The following is a 21,305-nucleotide window of genomic DNA, read 5'->3' as shown; positions in this document are numbered from 1 at the left end:
TGCCGCTGCCTCCATAGCTAAGAGGACTGGATGCTCTTCCAGAGGACCCAGCACCCACAGAGTGGCTCACAACTGTCTGAAATCCCAGTCCCAGAGATCTGATACCCTCTTCTGGCCTCTGTACACATGTGGTGTACAGACAAATGTAGACAAAATAATACTCCTACACACAAAAATAAAAAGAAATATTTAAAATTGACTTCTGAGGCAGGCGTTGGAAGTGCATGCCTTTAATCCCAGTACTTGGGAGGCAGAGGCAGGTGGGTCTCTGTGAGTTGGAGGCCAGCCTGGTCTACAGCACAAGTTCCAGGACAGCTAGGGCTATTACACAGAGAAACCCTTCCCAGAAATAAAAATAATAAATAAATAGATTGTATTCTGTTCAATATTTTAAAGGAGTTGCAAGCTTAGAACCCTTGGTAGAAGGAAACAAGCAGGCTAAGAGGTTCTGTCAACAAGAACGAAACATTCCCCACTGACCTCTTCAGAAGAGCTAAGCAGAAAAGGACCCCAGAATAACAGACATTCGTGAGACTCAGAACAGATCTGAACCAGGGTCCACAGGACAGTCTATGCTCCCAGAGCAAGGTGATCCACCAACATGTGTCCAGTGGAAATTCAGAATTGTTATGAATATTACTATTTAAACTTCTACCATCCCCCATTTTTCAAATAAAATAATTGTTTCTGTTATCCTGTCTCTAAGCCATTTTCTTAATTCATAAATCTGATCAAGTAAACCTGATAAAAGCCATTAAAATTTGGACTTTGTATAGATGCTTTGATTAGATAGGCTATAGGAGATGTTGGAATAAATACAGGTACATTTTTTTTCCTTGAAGGACCTCAGATATGATGTTTACACAAATTATTGGTCTTACTTTTCCATTTCCTTGTGGCAGTATTAGTTAATGGCACCTCTGTCATGGCCTCGGGGGGGGGGGGCATAATGCATTTCTATGTCTGTTGATTTCAAGCTTGAAATCAACAGTATTTGGCCAGTGGGATATCAGTGGTGTCAAAACAAAAATCCAACTCTCACCTCCACGGGTAATAAGAGTTTATTCTGAAGCCTATGCCCTGGAAAAAACAGATTTAGGTCACTCCAGAACCCATGTCCCAACATGATAACAGTTTTGGGAAGTTTTCATAGTAACAGAACATAAGTCATAGATCAAGGCACATTTCAAATGCCCTGGGGATAACATTAACGAGGGCTGAAACAAAAGCCTGCCATAGGTCTCAGATGCTATCTGACAGTATATTGAGCTTTTGGTTGGCTGGAAAACCAGTACTCTGTTTGTACATTCCAAATGACTTTCCAAAGAGCCACAAAGCTGTAAAATCTGACACAGAGGACAGCAATAACTATCTGTAGGCGGGCCAAAGATACTCAAAGATCTCTGGCATTAGACTGTAGCTCTGCAACACTCCAATCCACAGTTACTGAACTAGGTTCAGTTTGAAGGTATAGCTTTTTCCTGAGAACTTTTCCCCCCACAATAGATATGTAGAAACTAAGGATTGGTGCTTTTGTACAGTGGAGTTTTTGTTTTGTGACAAAATTTTTCCTACGGAGACACAACAAAGACATCTGCTCAACTCCAGATAGAGAAACCACAAAAGACCAATGTGCAGATACTGAAGGACTGGCCCACTTGAACATGTGGCTCTGGCAGGCCTTACCCTTCTCCTCATTTCCTCTGCCTTGCTACATTCCTAAAGCTAGACACCAAGGTCTATTCCCTTATTTGGCCACTTCTTCCTCCTGGGGCTGACTACCAAAGTCCAGCAATCAAAAGTCCCCTTTGGTTCACCTAATTAACATCCCCAATTACAATTAAACATCTCAACTAACACAGGTTTTCCCTCTTTACCTTTATAAACTGCCATTTGCCTATGTGCCATATTTATCTTCCCCTTTATCCAGAGGCAGTCCTTTGTTCCTCTGGGACAAATATTCCTGTCTCCTTTCCCTTGTCCCTCTCCCCTTCTCCCTCAATTTACCACCACATCCTAGCCTATTCTAACACCTCTCCTTTTCATTCTCTTAAAACTACACCTGCAAGGTCATTTGCTGCTGCTTTTCTGCCTGAGTCAGAAAGTGTAGGGTCTGAGAAAACGCTAAAGGAAGACCCCAGGCTCAAATAGTATGCAAGAGCAAGGAGTGTTTATTAATATTCCAGCATTCATGCAGTCCATTCACCTGTGCAAAATGGTGACAACCCTAAGAGGAGCATGCAGGCTCCTTCTGAGCACAGCTAGGGGAACTGCAGGAACGGTTAGGTCATTTCAAACTTAATTGGTTAAGCAAGCAGCAGTTACATTAGTATACTTTTAATTGGCTGTGGTTTAGTTTTATCCTTTTTAAACATACTTGAACAAACTTGATGAAGTCCAGAGTGACTCAGAGGTTCATGTGGAGGCAACTAAACCTCTTAGGAGGCAACTAAACCTTTCTACTCACATCCTATTGGCCAAAGTGCATCACATGACCATGCCAAATGAGCAGGGCACTGAAGTTCACTCTGCATACAACACCTCAGCAATAGCACAGTGTGTAACAGTGCCGTGGGGACACAAAGGACAGAGGTGATTGGTTCAATTTACCAAAATACCAGAGAACAGAAGACAGTAGGCCAGAAGCCATGCTATCTAAGGACAACGGAGCCTCCACTGAACAAGGTCAGAAAGGCATTTTCATCAGAGACACTTCAGTCAAAAGTGAGTGTTTTGTGGGATTTGAAGCTTTGGGGGATTTGTGGAAGCTGGGTGTAGAGGAGGAGGTCCAATGTTAACCCCTAACACTCTTAATCATACTTTTTTTTAAAATAGAGTCTCTCCCTGGACCTCGAACTCAGGTAGATGTAGGGGTGTGTGTGTGTGTGTGTGTGTGTGTGTGTGTGTGTGTGTGTACCCTACCATACATCCTCTAGAGGCTGGGAGGAGGTGAGCCTCAGTGGCCTTCTTGTTTCCACTCTCCTTAGTTCTGGGATTATAGGCTTGCACAGAACTATGCTGTCAAAGAGTCCATATAAATGGCTTTGCTTCATCTTGGCTTAAGGTCATAGAGTTCAAAACTATCCTTACTCTTCCAAGGTTAAAGTCATAAGACCTAAAGGTCTAAGGCATGGCTTAGATGTTTGGTCTTAGATGTGGATGTCTTATATGAATAACAAGAGACTTGGTCTAAGGTGTGGTTACTCTTAACCCTCAAGGCCAGATAATTAGAAATTTAGTCTAAGGCATGGTTACTAAATGTTTAGAGAATTAAGGAAGAAAGCCTATTTCTTCCTTGTATCATGATAAAGAAGTCTTTTTCCATTTTCCCCATTTTGGTTTTAAGAATAAACTTGAGGTATTCAGTATTCACTGGATTGCCCTCCTGACACTATCCTGTGTCTCAATCTTTTCCTTACTATCTTTACCTGCTATTTCTCAATCCACACTCCCCTTCTCAGGTATGAACCAGGCAAGTCAGCTGGATACAATTGAAGCCTCACAAAGACAGGTTAGCACAGACTGGTACTGCATTGTGGGGCTACTACAGATGGCTAATACACTATGCCCAGCTTATTACCTACCTGTCTTTACACTTGTTCTTAAGCCCTGAGCTAACTTCTCTAACCTCACCTTTTAGAATCTTATGGTATGGTGCTGATATAATTCAACAGGACTAAGAATGAAATCAGACTGACAGCATCACTAAAGGTTCATTACATTAATTTCATAGACATTCTGCTGATAAATAAAGCAACTACTAGCAGAAATCCATGCTGTCAAATTACTGCAGCCATGCACTGTCTCAGAGATTTGCTTCAGCCACTTCCCATTCAGATGAAGTTGTACTGAGAACCACATCATTTAATAAAACTGAGGGAAAGCCTGTGCAATGTATAATTCATCTCTTTTCAGCAACTGAGAAAAGCCAACCAGACAGAAATGACTAGACTTAGAGAACTAACTTGAATATTCATGTCTGCATTGTTTAATAAGGTACCTACCTGCACCTATTCTGAAAGTAAGCCTTCTTAGCAATTGAGCCCCTAACAGGTGGGTTCCTTGGCAGTAATTGAAAGCATGGAAGTATTGTTTTAGAAAAGAATTCAAGAGGCTGGAGAGATGGCTCAGCAGTTAAGAGTACGTATTGTTCCTGTGGAGGACCTGAGTTCACAAACCATCTGTAACTAGAGTTCCAAGGAATCCAATGTCCTCTTCAGACCTCCATGGGCACATAGTGTACATAAACACATTGTGCTGGTTGTTTTTTCTCAACTAGACATAAACTTGAACATACCTGGGAAGAAGGAATGTCAACTGAGGAATTGCCTTCTTCAAATTTGTTTATACGCAGTTCTGTGGGCCATTTTCTTGATGGACATGGGAGGGCCTAGCCTACTGGGTGATGTCATCCCTGGCAGGTGGTCCTGGGTGGTATAGGAAAGTGGTGTGAGGAAGCTTTGGAGAACCAACAAACAAGCAACACTCCTTCCTGGTCTCTGCTTCAGTTCCTTCCTCTAGGTTCCTGCCTTGAGTTCCTGTCCTGACTTGCCCTCATGATAGACTGCAACTGTTAAGCTGAAATAAACCCTTCCCTCCCCAAGATGCTTTTGGTGATGGTATTTTATCACAGCAATAGAGAGCAAACTAAGACATACATGCAAACACTCATATACATAAATACATCTTCTTTTAAAAACTTAAACAGATTCAAATGGGTCACTGAAGAACCTCTTCCTACAGATACTTAAATAAATGCCAGCAATGACCCATCTCCCTTGTCTCTCCCTGACAACCTTCTTACTTTTCCACTGGAAAGTGCCATTTCCCTCAGAAAAGTTAAAATGAAAATACCAATCAACGTAAACTGTCAGTCCTGCTTTTAAAAGTCTAAACTTACACATCAAATGAGCTGTCAATTAAAATAACAACAAAGAATTTCTAACCTCCTCTCTCAATATTTTAATTCCTATCCAGTGATTAAGCCTTCTTCTCTCTTGGTCAGGTATAACATTTTCAAGATGTATCCATTGTGCTGTATTTTATGTATTAAAAACACAGCACATGTATATCATGGCATTTGTGATTACACACACATATCATGTGCATGCATACACATACAGAAGCAATACGTTTAAAATACATACATAAACAAAGCTTCTCTTGGGGCTGTGGAGACAGCTCAGGGACTAAGAGCATTGCTTTTGGAGAGGACCAGAGTTTGGTTCCCAGCATCCGTATCAGGTAACTCACAACTACCTATAACACCAACTCTATGGGTATTTCATGTTTATTCCTTCAGGCATAAACATATACCCACACACAATTTAATTTAAAATAATAAAAAAAAAGTCTTTTTTAAAAGGTTCTTTACTTGATCGGGTAGGCGTTTGAGCCATCTGCTGGGAGAGGCCTCTCTGCCTTGGTGCCCACCCCATCTTCTGCTTGCCCAGCCAAGTTTTAGCAAGAATCTCCCTAAGCCAGTGTAGCACCCTTGCTTTCAACATGAATCCTGTTCAATAAGTTTAGCAAGAATCCCTCAACCTCTGATAATTCCTCTCAGCAATTTTTCATCCCCTGACATCCACAGCCCTTCCTCTTGTCCCAAAGTAGAACTCAATTTCTCCTAGCGTTTCAGTAATTATCAAGTGGGTTTTTTGTTTGTTTTTTTAAACAAGCTCCCGACAGAAATCTAACAGTAGAATCTTCTAGAACAATGAGGGTTTCGGGAATCTCTTGGAACACTTGCTATATTCTCTAGAGCTACAGGCAAACAACTCGAAAGAACTTCTACACAGCTACTTCGTCCAGGGAATTACATGCTTGCGAGTTAATAGCCAATACTACAAAAATCGCGTTTCTGCCAGGAACAGCGTTCTGGACAGAATAGGAACGCTGAGCCCGGTCCTCCCTCCGCCTCCCCGGTGGGTGGGCTAGAGTCACAGTGCATTTCTGGACGCCTGAGCGGAGCGCTCGCCTGTGTTCCGTCGAGCAAACGGCCACCGCGGCAGCTACAAGCGAGCCAACCACGTGGGAGGGAGGGAGCACCGCTGCCGCCTCCACGCCCATCAGCTAGGCTCTCTTCACCGACGTCGCCGGAAGCACCGCCGAGGCCTGCTGACGTCAGCAGCCCTCAGCCCGCCCCCTAACACCCTCGGCTCCGCCCTCCCCTCCCCTCCCACCACGTGTCCTCGCTCGGTCGCGAGGGGCCGCTCTGGGGCGGCCGGAGCGGCTGCAGCGGCGGAGTCGGTGGCGCGGTGAATGCCGGGCCGCAGCCCTCGTCGCCCCCTGCGGCGGCACCGCCCGCTCGGCCGGGGTGAGTGCTCGCGGGCCGCGGGGCTGGGGCGGCTCCTCCCCGGGGCTAGCGGGGGAGGCTGGGCCGCGGCGGGGCGGGGGCCGCCCACGGCAGCTGTCGCCGCCGCCGCCTTTGTTGCGGGCCGGCCGGAGAGGTGGGAGGCGCGGACTGTCGCCACCCCGCAGGTGCATGGGGACCCGAGCTGGGAGCGTGTACGGGGTTGGCCGGATAGGGTCGCTCAAGATGGCTGGAGTGAGCAGGGGCGGCGGCGGCGGCGGCGGGCACCTTCGGCCCGGCCCCTCCCACCTCCCGCCCCGCGGCCGGCCGGGTGCAGGCCGCGGGTCCTGGGACCTCACGGGCATTCCTACCTCCCCAGGCCGTCCCCCACCCCCGGAAACATTGGAGAAGCTGACTCCGAACTCCGGAAAGATCGTTGCTTTGCAAGTCCCGAAAAATGGGACTCACAAGATGCACACTCACTACACAACCAGCAATTGCCGGCAGTCTTTTAAGGGGAAGCTCTTTGTACCAGCCTGAAGAGGCTTCGAATACAGAGAATTTGCCAACCAGAGGCGAAGAGTCCTGCCAGGTCTGGGTTGGTCTCCGCCAACCGGGCACACCCCTCTCTGTATCACAGACTTGGCTTTGGGAGGTCCTTTAAGACTGTTTAAGTTTCTGAACTGGCGGCTTGTGGACAGCGCCTGTGAATCTGGAAAATCCAGGTGATAAATATTTTATGCCAACTATTCAAATGTCCTATCTAGACTCAAGACTCTTTGGCTTGGTTGCAAACCAGCACAGCTCTCCTCCAACCCTGATTCCATGTACAATTGGTGTTGATGGTGGGAAACTTATGCCTGTCAGTGCACTATTTCAAACCTCTTCCGGAATGCGCATCCACGGCTCTCAGTTCTGTCCCTCTGTACAAATGGTCTGTGAAACCACAGAAAATGGTTTAAATATTTGAAGCTAGCCAGATATATCTGCCCGCAGCGCCTCTAATAATGAAATAAACCACTTTCCCTGAATCCCTTCTAGCTGGAAGTAGACAGTGTTTTGCGGGTTTGTGTGTGCCTGAGCCACCCTCTCAGGGGCTTAGAGTTCACTCTGACACCTGACTTCTCTGCTAAATCTTGCATGCAGAGATGGAGCCCCCAGCCTACCCTCCACATTTGACTCTGAAAGAAGAGCAAGAAAAGGAGGTTCAAATCCAAGAATTGGAGGATGGCCCCATAGATATGCAGAAAGTACAAATCTGTTCAGAAGGCACATGGGTAAGTAAGTATGTAGGATCCAGCCTCAGAGCCAGGCTTGCTTTAGGTCTCCTCCTGGAGCAGACATGGGAAGTAAAAATAGCCCAGTCTCATGTGTTTGCATTCCTGAGAAAACAGCCCTGTGGCTTCATAAGGTAGTGCAAATAATGGAGGGAGGAGGCGGTGATGGGAACAGGGCCTCTGGCACCAAGGCTGATTGTAAGTCTCAGAAACTGAGACCTTGTCTTCTTGTCACTCTCTCATTCATCCACTTCCTGTATGCTCACTTAATATCATCATATTGTGTAGGCACCAAGTATACGTAAGACTTGGGTAATTGAGCTTAGCTGAGGAGAATTTAGGCATAGCAATTGACACCCAGTGCTATTTGTCCCCCAGGTGTAAATGGAAATGCTAAGCTCCAGGGAATACACAAGTGTAAGTGCAGCAGTATTTAATACATACATTTATTTACAGTAGTTACTGGGGTCATAGAAATTGAGTATGAGTTGAAGTCATTTTAAGTAAGCAATAAATTGACATTGCTTAATTTTTATTGTGTGTAAACATTATCAATAAATAATATCCTTTGTGCCCAATAAAAGGGCAGCCCTTCACCATAGAATACAGAACTGCAGCCAAAAATTGGAAAGACTCTTCTTTCAAATTATCTAATCCACCCTTCCTACAGAATCTCAGGTACCAAAACGTTACTGGCTTTACTGCCTGGATCCCTGTGTACACTGACTTCCTAAGCTGCAGCCCAGCAGTGGAGCATGTTTCTGTGTTATGTCTTAGTGTAAACTATGCATCTCCAGGCACTAGGTTTACTGGTCTGGAGCCATGGTGCCTTTTATACATTTGTGTTTGTCTACCCTGTCCTCCCCAATTCTGACTTGTGCCGTGATCAGTTCTGGCAGCTTGAAGACCTTAAAGCAGCAGAAACCCTGGATTCTGAGGCTAAATTGAGCAACCCAGGATAGCTAAATGGGCTGGAGCAGTATGGAAATCGGGTGCAGTCAAAGTAGACATCTGATTGTGTTGAGCAAATGAGAAAAGCCAGGTGAGGAGCTTGCCTTTTTGCCCAGGAAAAAAAAAGGAGTGAGCAGGGTAGCTGGAGGAGGGAGCCTGGCAGCTTGAGAGGTGGGGCTGGGATTTGGACATTTGTAATCTCTAGAAAATCAGCTGTCTGTGGTGATATTGTGACTTAAAGATTGCCTGGAGTATCAGAATGCAAAGCCAGCCACACTAGTTAGCTATAGAAGCTAAGCAGTGGTAGTATACCTTTAATCCCAGGACTCAGGAGACAGAGGTAGATGGATCTCTGTTAGTTCAAGGCCACACTGAGCTACACGAATTTGATCCTGTCTAAAAGAGAAACAGAACTCACACAAAGGTGATCTCAGCACTTGAGATCCCATGCTTTTAATCCCAGGATTTGAAAGGTATAAAAGGAAAGGATCTCATGAGAGAATTTGTCTCCAGCCACAAAGAGAGTCAACAGTCTGGGATTGCAGTCTGAGGCTTGGTGGAGACAGGATTACAGTCTGAGGTTTGGCAGAGAGCATTGTTTCTGAGGATTCGTAGAGACAGGATTACCATTTCAGTCTGAGATAGAGGTAAGAGCTAGTGCCTGGCTTATTTGCTTTTTTAATCATCAGCTTGAAGCTTGAATCCCAATATCAGTCTCTGAGTTTTTATTATTTGTTGTATGGCTATCCATCCACAGTTACTGCACAGTATTAAGACAAATCCGTCCCTTCATGCAGCCCCCAGTCTCATAAGGGAAAGAAACCTGACAGGGCAGCTCACTGTTCTCTCACAGACAAAGAGGGGAAGTCTCATTCAGGACTGACAGTGTGCTTCTGGAGAAGGCCTGGTCTTGAGCCATGAACAGTTTTGCCCCCTCCCCACCCAGGAACATTTAGCAGTATGTGGAGATGATTTTAGTTGTTGTGACCTAAGGTAGAGGGTGGGGTGTAAGGCCCTAATAGCATCCTCAGTTTGAGTGAAGGATCTCCCTATACATCTACAGTGCAGTTGGTGGTACCCTGCATTACAACAAGGAACCGGGGAGTGCAAAATATCAGTAGCATATGGCTGAGACACTGATCTAGCATTTTAAATTAGGAGAAGAAAAAAATAGAATCTGTATTTTGATAATAATTAAGATGTTTCATCAGAACTACTCACATGTAAGCTGTGCTCTATAATAGAATTGGAGTAGAAATACAGTTTCAAATAGAAAGAAAAAATACACTTAGAACTGAACTTTATAAATGAGTGGGATGAGCAAAGGGAAGGAAGAGAGAAGGAGCTTGCACTCCAGGCAAGAAAACAGCATAATGAAAGGCATGGGAGAGAGAGGCTGTGGGTGGAGTTAAGAGACACCCCTGAAGCTGGAACCTTGTGAGATGGGCAGTGGAAAAAGGTAAGCCAGGGGACATGGTGTGCTGCACCGGACAGTTAAGCTGGCCTGAGTTAACTGAGGAATGAGTCTTAGACTCATCAGTCTACATAATAGGCCTCTGTAGAGCAGAGCTGGGAAGGATTACATACTACAGTCACCTTGGTAAGGCCAGGGCAGCCTGTTGAGACAGCACTAGCTTTGGAATCAGACTCTAGCTGTATGACTTCAGCCAAGTTACTTAGCCACTGTTCCTTAACCGTAAAAGTTGAGTAGCAATCCCCATATCCATAGCTTGTTTAAATAATTCAAAGAGGTCCTATTGATGCAGTGCTTCCAACTCCCCTCGGATGCCTACTGTCTAGTAAGCTGCAAAGTGTGCAAGGGCTTTACAGAACAATTACCTTAGAGGTAAGTATTGGAATGCCAGCTTCCCAGGAGAGTGAGGCAGTGCATACCAGCTAAAGAACACTTCTCTAATGAGTCCTTAGTCATGTGTGGAGGAGGACAGGAATTTCAAGTTCTTACCTGTAAGGCCAAGGAAGGATGACTGGAGCTTGAACTACCTGCAGACTGCCTGACTTCTCAATTTTAACTAGAGCCAGCACTGTTTACTTTCTGTTGCATTTGATCAAATAAAAGGCTTCTAGGAAGCAAAAAAAAAAAAAAAAAAAAAAAAAAAGGCTGTGTGGCAGGACCCAGAGTCTTGCCCCATCTTCTTAGGGCTCTGGGGAGACTTTCTAAGCCTCCCTGTTGTGCCTTGGGTGTTAGCTTGAAGGTCCTCTAGCCACAGCCACGTGATAATTAGGAGAGGCTGAGTCCCCACACCAGCTCTTGAAAGTCAACATTTATCCAGGTCTAGAATGTGTTACCTGCCCTGCAGGGGTTGATGTAACTAGGCCTGCATTCTTCTGTCAGCAAATGGGAGATTATAAATAGAGATCTGGACCTCGTAAGGGAGTGAAAAGGGCAAAGAGAGTTGTTTAAAATCTTGGGTAGTAGAATACATGAAGTTCTCTGAGTTGCCTAGTTTCTAGACTGAGGAAGTCTGAGGAAAACTCTAGGGACCACACCATTTTTATCTCTACTGTTCCATGTGTGAAGAATTGTTGTCAGTTTTACAGAGTTGACTTGGAGCTTTTTTTGTTTTTGTTTTGTTTTGTTTTTGACAAATAAAATTTTAATTCTTTAAAACTCTTCCAAGTATGAGAAGAGAAATCCAGAAGTAATATATTTGTCTCCATAACACATTTAGTAATACATGGTATGTGCCTACTAACTATAGTAGTTCTCAATTTATGGGTCATGACACCTCCAGACCCCCTTCACAGACATCCTGCATTATCAGATGTTTACAATTCATAACAGTAGCAAAATTAAAGCATAGTAAGTAGGTCTAGTTGACAAGGGAAGAAAGGCCAGGTGTAAGTGACAGCTTAACTCCTGAAGAGGCTGCAGGCCATATATACATTGATTTTTCTAATCTAATGAGAGACAGTGTGATCACCCAGGCTTAAGACACAGATTTGAGGAATAAGCTTGAAGGATAGAATGCAAAGTAGACAGCCTGAAGTAAGTTCATTAGTGATTTCTTAACATGAAATATGAGCTTTGGAGTAGGACTTTTAATGACCACAAAAGAAAATGCAATAGAAAGAAAAGCAAATCAGTTGTAAAAGCTAGAGATTTTGGTTGCTGGCCATCATTGGCTAGGAAGGCACTTCCTACTTTTGGGACCCAGAAAAGGGAGAGGTGGAAGAATGGGGCAGGGAACCTAGTCTGGCATAAAAGCCCACCATTTTGCTGGGGTCTCATTCTATAAGTGAAGCTCGAATTGTGCTCCTATACATTGGAAGGGCCAGTAAGGTGCCTTCTCTGGCTGGCTCCCTTGGGACAGCTCTGAGCTTGAGTCAACGTAGGAAGTGTTAGAGGAGAGAAGTCTGTGTGATTCAGAGACACCATGGAAAGCAGGAGTCCTGTTCAGCCAGCCACTTGGGCTTAGGGTCTCTGGCTGAGATATAGGGAGGTGAAGTGTGGGTGGATATCCTCGTGGGGGTGTGGCTGGTTCTCAACTTTGGAGTCCCAGATCACAGGCAGCACCTGAGGAGATGATGCCCAGCTGCTGTGGTCAGACACAGGAGGGCTCTCAAACACCCCTGTCCCCAAGAGCAATAAGAAAAGATAGACCATTAGCCCTGGGTGAGAACCCTGACCTGACCTGTGAGAGTGAAGGCTGCTCTGTACCCACTTGCCTGTCCCAGCCCATCGGATGTGAACATCTGTGTGCATGTACATACCAGTCATTGAGAAAGTTCTGTTTACATTCCAGATACCAGCCCTATTTGATGAGGTGGCCATATATTTTTCGGATGAGGAGTGGGAAGTTTTGACGGAGCAACAAAAATCTCTTTACCGGGAAGTCATGAGGATGAATTATGAGACTGTCCTGTCCCTGGGTAATGTTTTGTTTTCCTTTGTCTCTGGGAAGCTCTAGGCCCAGAGAACTATATCATTCTCTCTGTCTTCTCTGCTGCAACCAGTGTGCTCATGTGAATGGGACTCCTCTGTGCCAGCTTCATTTCCTGGTTTTGATTTGGATAGGACATACAGATTATGCCCTTCTATTTGGCCCAAGTGTTCCCATTACTGAAAAAAAAAAAAAAAAAGTAAAAAAGTATAGCCTTCAAAATGTCCCCATGGATCTAGGCCTGTGTTTTGTTGATCCTTGGGAAGGAAAGCTTTGTTGTCCTATCAACCTCAGACATACTTGGGGATACACCAAAGAGTACTCCCCCAAAACACACACACACTGATCTCATCCCTCAGAGTGTAACCACTTGGAAGAATTTCCCAAGTTTGATCTGTTGGGTTCTAAAATGTTGATTGTTTCAATGGCTAACTCCACCCACCTCCCTGCTAGTTCACTGTATTTTGCTGTTGCTGGAACCAGCTCCCATTAGTAGAGGTCCAGGAATGCTAGGACAGACTGCTTTCCATCCTGTTCTCAGCTACAGTGAGGGTGAGGGTGTTCCTTACTCAGTAACACACAGCTGTTTCCCTACTTTATTTCCTGAAACAGAGTTCCCGTTCCCTAAGCCAGACATGATCAGTCGATTGGAAAGGGAAGAGGAGTATCCTAATTCTGATGAGTGGCGGCTCCAGGGAGTAACCTTTGCAGGTACTGAGTGAACCCGGTCAGCATGCACTAAGGGAAACAAGCTGGGTTTTTGGTTTTCGTGTGTATTCTGTAGGGTATTCAGGAGTGAGGCACAAAGATTATGTGTAGGCTTTGGAATGTAAAGATCCCCCTTTCTAGTACTGTGTGGACTTAGGCAACCTCTTCCTCCTGGACCTCCATTTCTTCATTATTAGCTGTGAGTTTACACTTTGATGTGTAACCTGGTGTGTGGATGAAGTGAACCAAGACTGATACAGCATGTGGTCCACACCTGAGAGAGCATGGCTATTTGGCAGCATGCCACATGCAGAGCTCTACAGACTAGGCATAATGAGGGGAAGAACAAAGCATACTGGTAGATTTATTTACTTCGTTTGTTCTGGGTACGAAACCCAGTAAAAGCTATAGTACACATTTGAATAGTTACTTCTAAGAGAAGTACCTAATTTATCAAAAGAAATGGTTGGAAAATACATTTAATCCCAACACTTGGGAGGCTCTGAAGTTCAAGGTCATCCATGACTAGCCTGAATTACATGAGACTATCTCAGAAGAAAAAAGTATGTATATATGTGCATTCCATTCCCCACACCCACATATTTACACATATATGTACATGTATATCATGGTTTTGAAACTTTACCAAAATATATTTGCTTTTCTTTGTGGTTTAAATATAGTTAAAATGCTATAGTTTACTGATTCCACATGCTTTCCTTTGTTTTACTAACATTGCAATTGAGAATGCCTCTTTAAATGAATGGCATGTGATAGCTCTTTTTTTTTCCTTTTCATGATACATAATAGTACATTTTATAGCTAATGGTCTTTATGTGTGGACGATACATAATCATCATAAACTGTGTTACCTGTGACTACCTTCCAAATGGAAATGTGTGATGAAAAGTTTCATCTTTGCTGTGCAGGAACCAGGTGTCTGCATTATAGGCTTCATTCTGTTGACATGGGTCTTGCTGTAGGTTTGTTGGTTTGGTTCAGTTCGGTTCGGCTCGGCTCAGCTCTGCTTAGCTCAGCTCAAGGGCTGTGGCTAGCACAGGATGCTTCCAGATTTCTATAAATATTAGGTAGTAGTGTGGATACATTTGGAGCCTAAGGCTATGCACATGCTAAGCAAGCTCTAGCCCCAACTGTCATATATATATAATTCATATATATATCATTCATATGTGTGTGTGTGTGTGTGTGTGTGTGTGTGTTGGAGACAGTGTAGTCTGGTCTAGCATTGAACTTGTGATCCGCCTTCTTTTGCCTCCAAATAGCTGGAATTATAGGTCTGTACCATCAGGCCCACACATAAACATTGTTTTCATACAAACATGGCCCTGGTATTATTTGCCCCAGGCTTAATATCTGAATTCAGTTCCCACCCAGAGTTCTCTTGTCACTTCCTAGCTTGGTGACATTGCTGTTTCACAGCATCTATGGTCTTTTTGTTCAACTGCAAAGGGCCTCTGCTATACACAGTACTATGAAAATAAGATTTGGTAATCTGTGCTAATGGGACATAGGTAAAGACTTAGGCTGTGTTATTTGTTGAACTTTTGGTGCATTTTTGATGAGTCCCAGATTAAACATTATGACCTCCCCCAAATCTATGAATAAACCATTTTACATACTGGCATTATTTTTGCCCCTCATTTGTCTTGTAGAAAATGAAGAATCTGACTTTAAGACTCCACATTGGGCAAACCCAATGAATGCCACCTCCCCTTTCCCTCAACCTCAGCACTTCAACAGCTTTTGGCATCTGCCTCGGGACATCACTGAGCTGCCTGAATGGAGTGAGGGCTACCCCTTCTACATGGCCCTGGGCTTCCCAGGGTATGACCTCTCAGCTGATGACTTGGCTAGCAAATTTCAGTTCAGTCGGGGCATGCGCCGTAGTTATGATGCAGGGTTCAAGTTGATGGTGGTGGAGTACGCTGAAAGCACCAACAACTGTCAGGCTGCCAAGCAGTTTGGGGTATTGGAAAAAAATGTTCGAGACTGGCGAAAAGTGAAGCCACAGCTCCAAAATGCCCATGCAATGCGGCGAGCATTCCGAGGCCCCAAGAATGGGAGGTTTGCTCTGGTGGACCAGCGTGTGGCTGAGTATGTCAGATACATGCAGGCCAAAGGGGACCCCATTACCAGGGAGGCAATGCAGTTAAAAGCTCTTGAAATCGCCCAGGAGATGAACATTCCAGAGAAAGGATTCAAGGCAAGTCTGGGCTGGTGTAGACGAATGATGAGAAGGTATGACCTATCTCTGAGGCATAAAGTGCCGGTTCCCCAGCACCTGGCAGAGGACCTGACTGAGAAGCTTGTCACTTACCAGCAGAGTGTGCTGGCTCTGCGCCGGACACATGACTATGAAGTGGCACAGATGGGCAATGCAGATGAGACACCCATCTGCTTAGAAGTGCCCTCTAGGGTGACTGTTGACAACCAGGGTGAAAAGCCTGTCTTGGTCAAGACACCAGGTAGAGAGAAATTGAAAATCACAGCCATGCTGGGTGTCTTAGCTGATGGGAGGAAGTTACCCCCATACATCATTTTGAGGGGGACATATATCCCTCCTGGGAAGTTCCCCAGTGGCATGGAAATCCGCTGCCACCGCTACGGGTGGATGACTGAGGACTTGATGCAAGACTGGTTGGAAGTTGTGTGGAGACGGAGAACTGGAGCTGTGCCCAAACAACGGGGAATGCTGATCCTGAATGGCTTCCGGTGTCATGCCACTGACTCTGTGAAGAGCTCCATGGAAAGCATGAACACAGACATGGTGATCATCCCAGGGGGCCTGACCTCCCAGCTGCAGGTGCTGGATATGGTAGTCTACAAGCCTCTGAATGACAGTGTCCGTGCCCAGTATTCTAACTGGCTTCTGGCGGGAAACCTGGCACTGAGCCCCACTGGAAATGCAAAGAAGCCACCCCTGGGCCTTTTCCTGGAGTGGGTCATGGTTGCATGGAACAGCATCTCCAGTGAATCAATTGTCCAGGGGTTCAGAAAGTGCCACATCTCCAGCAACTTAGAGGAGGAAGGTGATGTCCTATGGGAAATTGAGAGCGAGTTGTCCAGAGAACCACCAAAAGAATGTGATCCTGAAAGTGTGGCTGAGGGCAACTGAAGGAAGAGTTCAGGTAACTGGCCAGGAGTAGATGTCCACCATCACTGATGCTCCTGGTCATGTCCAGCACTTACCTTTTCCTGGCCACTAGTTTCTCTTTTTAAGTTCTTTTTAGGCCTGCCATGCCACAGTGTAGACAGCAGGTCATCAGCATTTTCTCTTTTGTATTTTGTTCTGTGGCCTATATCCAGGAGCACTTGTGTAGTGGGTAAGATGAACAAGGCGCTGCCAGAGCACTTCCAATGAGAGCAGTATGACTGCAAATTTACTTGGGCCTGAAAGAGCATAGTCGACATTGTTCCGTTTACAAAAAGTTTGTCTGAAAAGATAACTTTCTTCTCTTATAAATGCTGAACTTTTAGGGCTGATTTGTCTGCTTGCATTACTTAACGTAGTTGCACTGCCTATTGCTGATTTGCAGGATATGACCCAGAGAGAGAATGAAGTCTGCTGTTAGTATCTCTGAGCATCAGGTCTGTGTCCTAGGGTAGTCATACCATGCCCACCAGGGAGATGATAATATGTATTGTTTGCTTCCCTCTAGGGAATGTTGAGAGTTTAAAAACATCTTTGTTCATGGATCATCAGATGGGGTGAGCCATTACAGACAGTTCCTGTTGTCAGCAGATGTCTGAAGGGTGTTTTTAAATGAATCTTTGAAGTGCTGCAGAGCTGGCTCAGCAGTTTAAAAAAAAAAAAAAAATACTGTTCTTGCACATCATATAGCTCATCACCACCTGTAACTCCAGCTTCAGGGGATCCAGTGGCTTCTTAGCCTCCTAGGCACTTGTAGTCACATGCACATTTCCACACACAGAAACACAGTATATATGTAATTAAAAATAAACCTTGGGCTAGAGAGAAAGCTCAGCAGTTAAGAGTGCTTACCATTCATTCTTACAGGTCTGGGGTTCAGTTCTCAGCACCCACATGACAGCTCACAGCCTGCTGGAATTCCACTCCTGGGGGGGGGGGGATATAGTGCTCTCTTGTGGCCTCTGCCAGTTCCTGCATGCATATGGTATGCATATCATGCAGGCTCACATGTATACACATAAAAATAAACCTTTTTAAAAAATTAATCTGCACCAGAAATAGTACTACAATGAGTAATGTTTAAGCCTCGAAGGTCATCGAGTGGGGGTGGGAGGTTGTGTGCAGAAGAACAGCAACTTTGGAAAACAGCAGGCATGGGAGCTGAGCGGGCCCACCTAGCAAAAGCCCTATACACACACCTTGAACAAGCAGAATGCCAGAGCAGGGGACACATGGGAGACACAGACAACTCACCCATTCTCATTTTCCCTTTCTTTAACAGAAGTCACAGAACTATCTTAATATTTTTTCTTTCTGAGAAAAAAAAAAAAAAAAAAAAAGGTCTACTAGTGTACATTTTACTTGCCCACCTGCCATGCAAGTGAAATGCTAATTGAAATCTCCACTGGCTTTGTGCTATGTGAGCACAGGCTCTTAGTGACATACACCACCTTGCTGCCTTCACATCCTACCCTTGACACTGAGTACTAAACTTAGAATAGAGCAAGCAATTCTTAATGCTGCATTCAAGATAACTGAAATGGTTTCTCCCCATGCCCCTACTCTGAATAAAGTTCCATGGATATAGGCTCCCTTTCTGTTGACCACTCTGCTGGCCTTGTTGCCTAGCAGGCTTCAAGTTGCGGTTTTGTCTTTTCTTATTCTTGTTTTTCCCCTCTCCATTAGAAAGCATTTTCAATTTTCTAAGCAATTTACCACTTGAGGAACCCAATCAAAACCATTAGAAGAGGAGAGCCACAGCTGTGAACACAGGTAGTCACATCCTATGTCAGCGGGAGCCTCTGCTCTTCCAGATGCCGCCATCTCTGTCTATAAAGCTGCTGGGTAGTGATGGAAATAGACAGGGATTCACAGCAAATAGGATCCACAAGATGGGCATTTAAGCACCTAAAGCACCTCCTGTTATGGAATAGAATACTATTTTTGTTTAAAGTCCAAGATAATTCATGCTTAGGTTCTCTGTTTCCCAGCCAATAAAACTGATTGAAACACTTGGGAGAAAAAAAAAAAAAAAAAAAAAAAAAACTTGTAAGAAGATGGTTGCAGAGGAACCAAAAAAGAGCAATAAGGCTCAGAACATCCCAGGTCTGGACAGCCCCACCCACCCCATTCCATCTGGTGTCATGCAGACCTAAGACCCTTAAGTTTAGCGACAAGCTTAGAAAAGAAACATTCTGCCCCATTTCTCCTTTCAGAGCTATCTGCTCTGTCCCTTATTTTAGCCTGTAAACATGAATGGATGACAATATTTCCTGGAGAAGAGAACATTGTTCAGCACCAAGATGTACCATGTCACCACAACTCTTGATTCTTTTCTGTGGAGCAGAAACCTCAAGTATATACCTTTTCAGATGTTTCAATAGAGCCTGTGTACATACAGGTCAAGATGACAGAAAAGCTTTTGTAGAACTCACCACTTGTACTACTCTTATTTACACATCTCACTGAGGGAATGAGATTAATAATAGCAAAATCCAGACACTGGCTTAGTGCTAGAAGATACAAGTATAAAATAAATGATGCTGTTACACTTACCCTAATATGGTTGGCAGCTAGACATTTTAGGGTCTTATTTAATGACCCTGCATTGCATTCCCTATTAACCCTCTTTAATGAGGCAACCCTTGGTAAACAGACCTTTGCTTTTTAGCTGCTTGCAGAAGTCTCTAAATCATCTGCTGTCTACACAGAACAAGACCTACTGACTCACACTTACTTGGTTAATTTCTTGAATAGTTTTTCAAAAAGGCAATGGGAAGTATTGGGCATTGGGCCACAGCTGCTTTCAGACTTCAACTCTACAAGGATATGAGTCATTGACTTTTTCCACAATAGTAATTTGCATTCCTGCATAAGTCAACTATTAAAACATTCCGTCAAAGCCTGTAATAGGTCTGTCATTCCATTTGGAATGTATTTGGAATACTCAGTCTGGCCAACCCGGTTGCTATGACTACTTTTCCTTCCACCACACAGCTCATGTGGATGCTGTACACTGTTCTTGGCATCTTTACCAATTTCTGCTCAGGTACTCACATTGTTTGTCATCTACTTTTCCGGTCTACTCTAACCAGTCATTACACTTGCCCAGTTTGTCAGAGTTCCAAACACATGAAATGACTTCTAAGATCTGAATGAACTCACATTTTAATTGTTTCTTATTAGCTTTGTTTGCAATGTCCTGTCATCCCCAAATGGCATCTGTTACTCTCCATGCCATCCGGTTTGTTGCTTTTGGGTTTTTTTGGTGGTGGTGGTGGTGGTTTTTTTGTTTTTTTCTTCCACTGTCCTCTTTCCCACCTGTTTTTCTTGCTTGAGAGCTTAAAAGATGCCATGTGGGGTTTCCACACAGAAGCCAGGTATCTTAATGAAGAGTAGAAATGGACTTAACTCCTGTCCCCATAACATCACTTCAGCTGAGATGCCTTATAGGTTACATATATCTGGATTTTTCCTAGAGTGATGGCCCTGCTGTCAGGATCTTCTGGTGCACCCTTCTCCATTCACTTAAGATAAACTTTACAGAGTCCCAGTACAGCTATTAGCAGAATAGTGGTTACCCAAGAATTGCCATAGCACACTGAGACTGGTACTCCCTACTAGATAGACACTGATCCCAATAATAAACTTTGATAACAAAGACAATAGGCTGTGGTGGTTTTATTTATCAGCTGGTATTGTCAAAAATAAATTTTAAGCTATTGCCTATACTTTATTCATCAGATTTGATAGCACTGTATTATACCTTTGAAGCAAAGTCTTCAAGAGATGTACTGTGTTATGAGCTTTTTTTTTTTTTTAAATTGGGATATAGGGTGTTCAGACAGGTGCTGAGATCCTCAATGTGCCTGGTAAAGCAAGGCAAACTTGTTGCAGTCACACCTGTGGCTAAACACATAACTGAAAGCCTTAAGGTAGAAATAACTTGGGAATAATTCAGAAATTATCCAGTTTCTAACAGCTTTCTTCCAAGTATTTTTCCTAAATGATCCTTGACAATATGTGTTTATAATTTCTTAATTATAGGAGACTGCACGTAGACTTGTGCCTGGCAGTTACCAGAAATGGAGCCAGCCTTTGGTGGAACACAAAAATTGAACTCTTGAATACCCTAATTATTCTTATGTTCTTCCCTTTCCTCCAAACCCATCTTCTACTTCAGAAAATCTCTTGACAACTGGCATAAAAGATAGACCTGAGTGTAGACTTCAAAATAGTTATGGTAAAATGACAGCTATGCAGTTGGAGTTTGTGGTCCCACTGAAGTGTTGACTAAGTAGGCCAGGGCCTAGTACAGTGAACAGTTTACAGCTTGGAACTTCCTCTGCTGCAGACCCTTTGGAATTTTCCATTTTGGGGGAGACACACAGACATACAGACACACACACTTCCTCCGCTACACAGAACCCTTTTGGAATTCTCCATTGCCATACACACACACCAACCTCTGAACTGCACAAGCCCTTCATATAGCAGCAGTCTAAAACAAGACCAGTATATGTGTACCTATCACTCCAAACCCTTTCAACCACTAAGTTATTGAGTGCCACCCACATGACACTCAGAAAGGTTTGTGCCAAGAACAAATTAAGCTGTTATTTTTGGGGGTTTTTTGTTTTTGCATACCTTAACAGGCACTTGCCTTGTCACTTACCTAGTACATTCTTCTGGAGTTTGAGCCAAGATCTCATATGGCTCAACTTTTCCTGTTTCTATGGACAATGATACTCCTTACCTGGTCACACAGTGGTGGCACAAGCCTTTAACCCAGCACTCAGGAGGCAGAGGCAGGCAAATTAAGGTCAACCTGGTCTACAGAGCATGTTTCAGGACAGCCTGGGCTATACAAACCCTGTCTCAAAAAAAAAAAAAAATATCTATATACGTGTGTGTGTGTGTGTGTGTGTGTGTGTGTGTGTGTGTATAAAATGGCTATGTGTTTGTATATTCTTATCTGCTTATTTGAATAAACAGAAAAGAGG

At 44.2% G+C, this 21,305-nt stretch overlaps 1 protein-coding gene across 4 annotated transcripts; it reads left to right on the top strand.

Moving 5' to 3' along the window:
- The first annotated feature begins 6,170 nt into the window (after nucleotides 1–6,170).
- Pogk (pogo transposable element derived with KRAB domain) lies at nucleotides 6,171–16,627 on the top strand. 4 transcript variants are annotated; one of them, XM_051186186.1, is made up of 6 exons: nucleotides 6,171–6,316; nucleotides 6,672–7,017; nucleotides 7,439–7,569; nucleotides 12,285–12,411; nucleotides 13,035–13,133; nucleotides 14,804–16,627. In XM_051186186.1, exons 3-6 carry the CDS (start codon nucleotides 7,441–7,443, stop codon nucleotides 16,264–16,266), a joined length of 1,818 nt encoding a protein of 605 aa, XP_051042143.1. In that variant the 5' UTR covers nucleotides 6,171–6,316; nucleotides 6,672–7,017; nucleotides 7,439–7,440; the 3' UTR covers nucleotides 16,267–16,627. The 4 variants fall into 4 exon arrangements, with proteins under 4 accessions (XP_051042143.1, XP_051042144.1, XP_051042146.1 ...); XM_051186187.1 differs by lacking the exon at nucleotides 13,035–13,133; XM_051186189.1 differs by lacking the exon at nucleotides 6,672–7,017 and having other exon boundaries at nucleotides 6,187–6,316.
- The last annotated feature ends 4,678 nt before the right edge of the window (nucleotides 16,628–21,305 follow it).

This window comes from Phodopus roborovskii, unplaced genomic scaffold (assembly GCF_943737965.1).
Source record: "Phodopus roborovskii unplaced genomic scaffold, PHOROB, whole genome shotgun sequence".
Classification (NCBI taxonomy): domain Eukaryota; kingdom Metazoa; phylum Chordata; class Mammalia; order Rodentia; family Cricetidae; genus Phodopus; species Phodopus roborovskii.
Note: the sequence above shows the minus strand (reverse complement) of the source record. Positions and strands in the feature narration are given on the sequence as shown.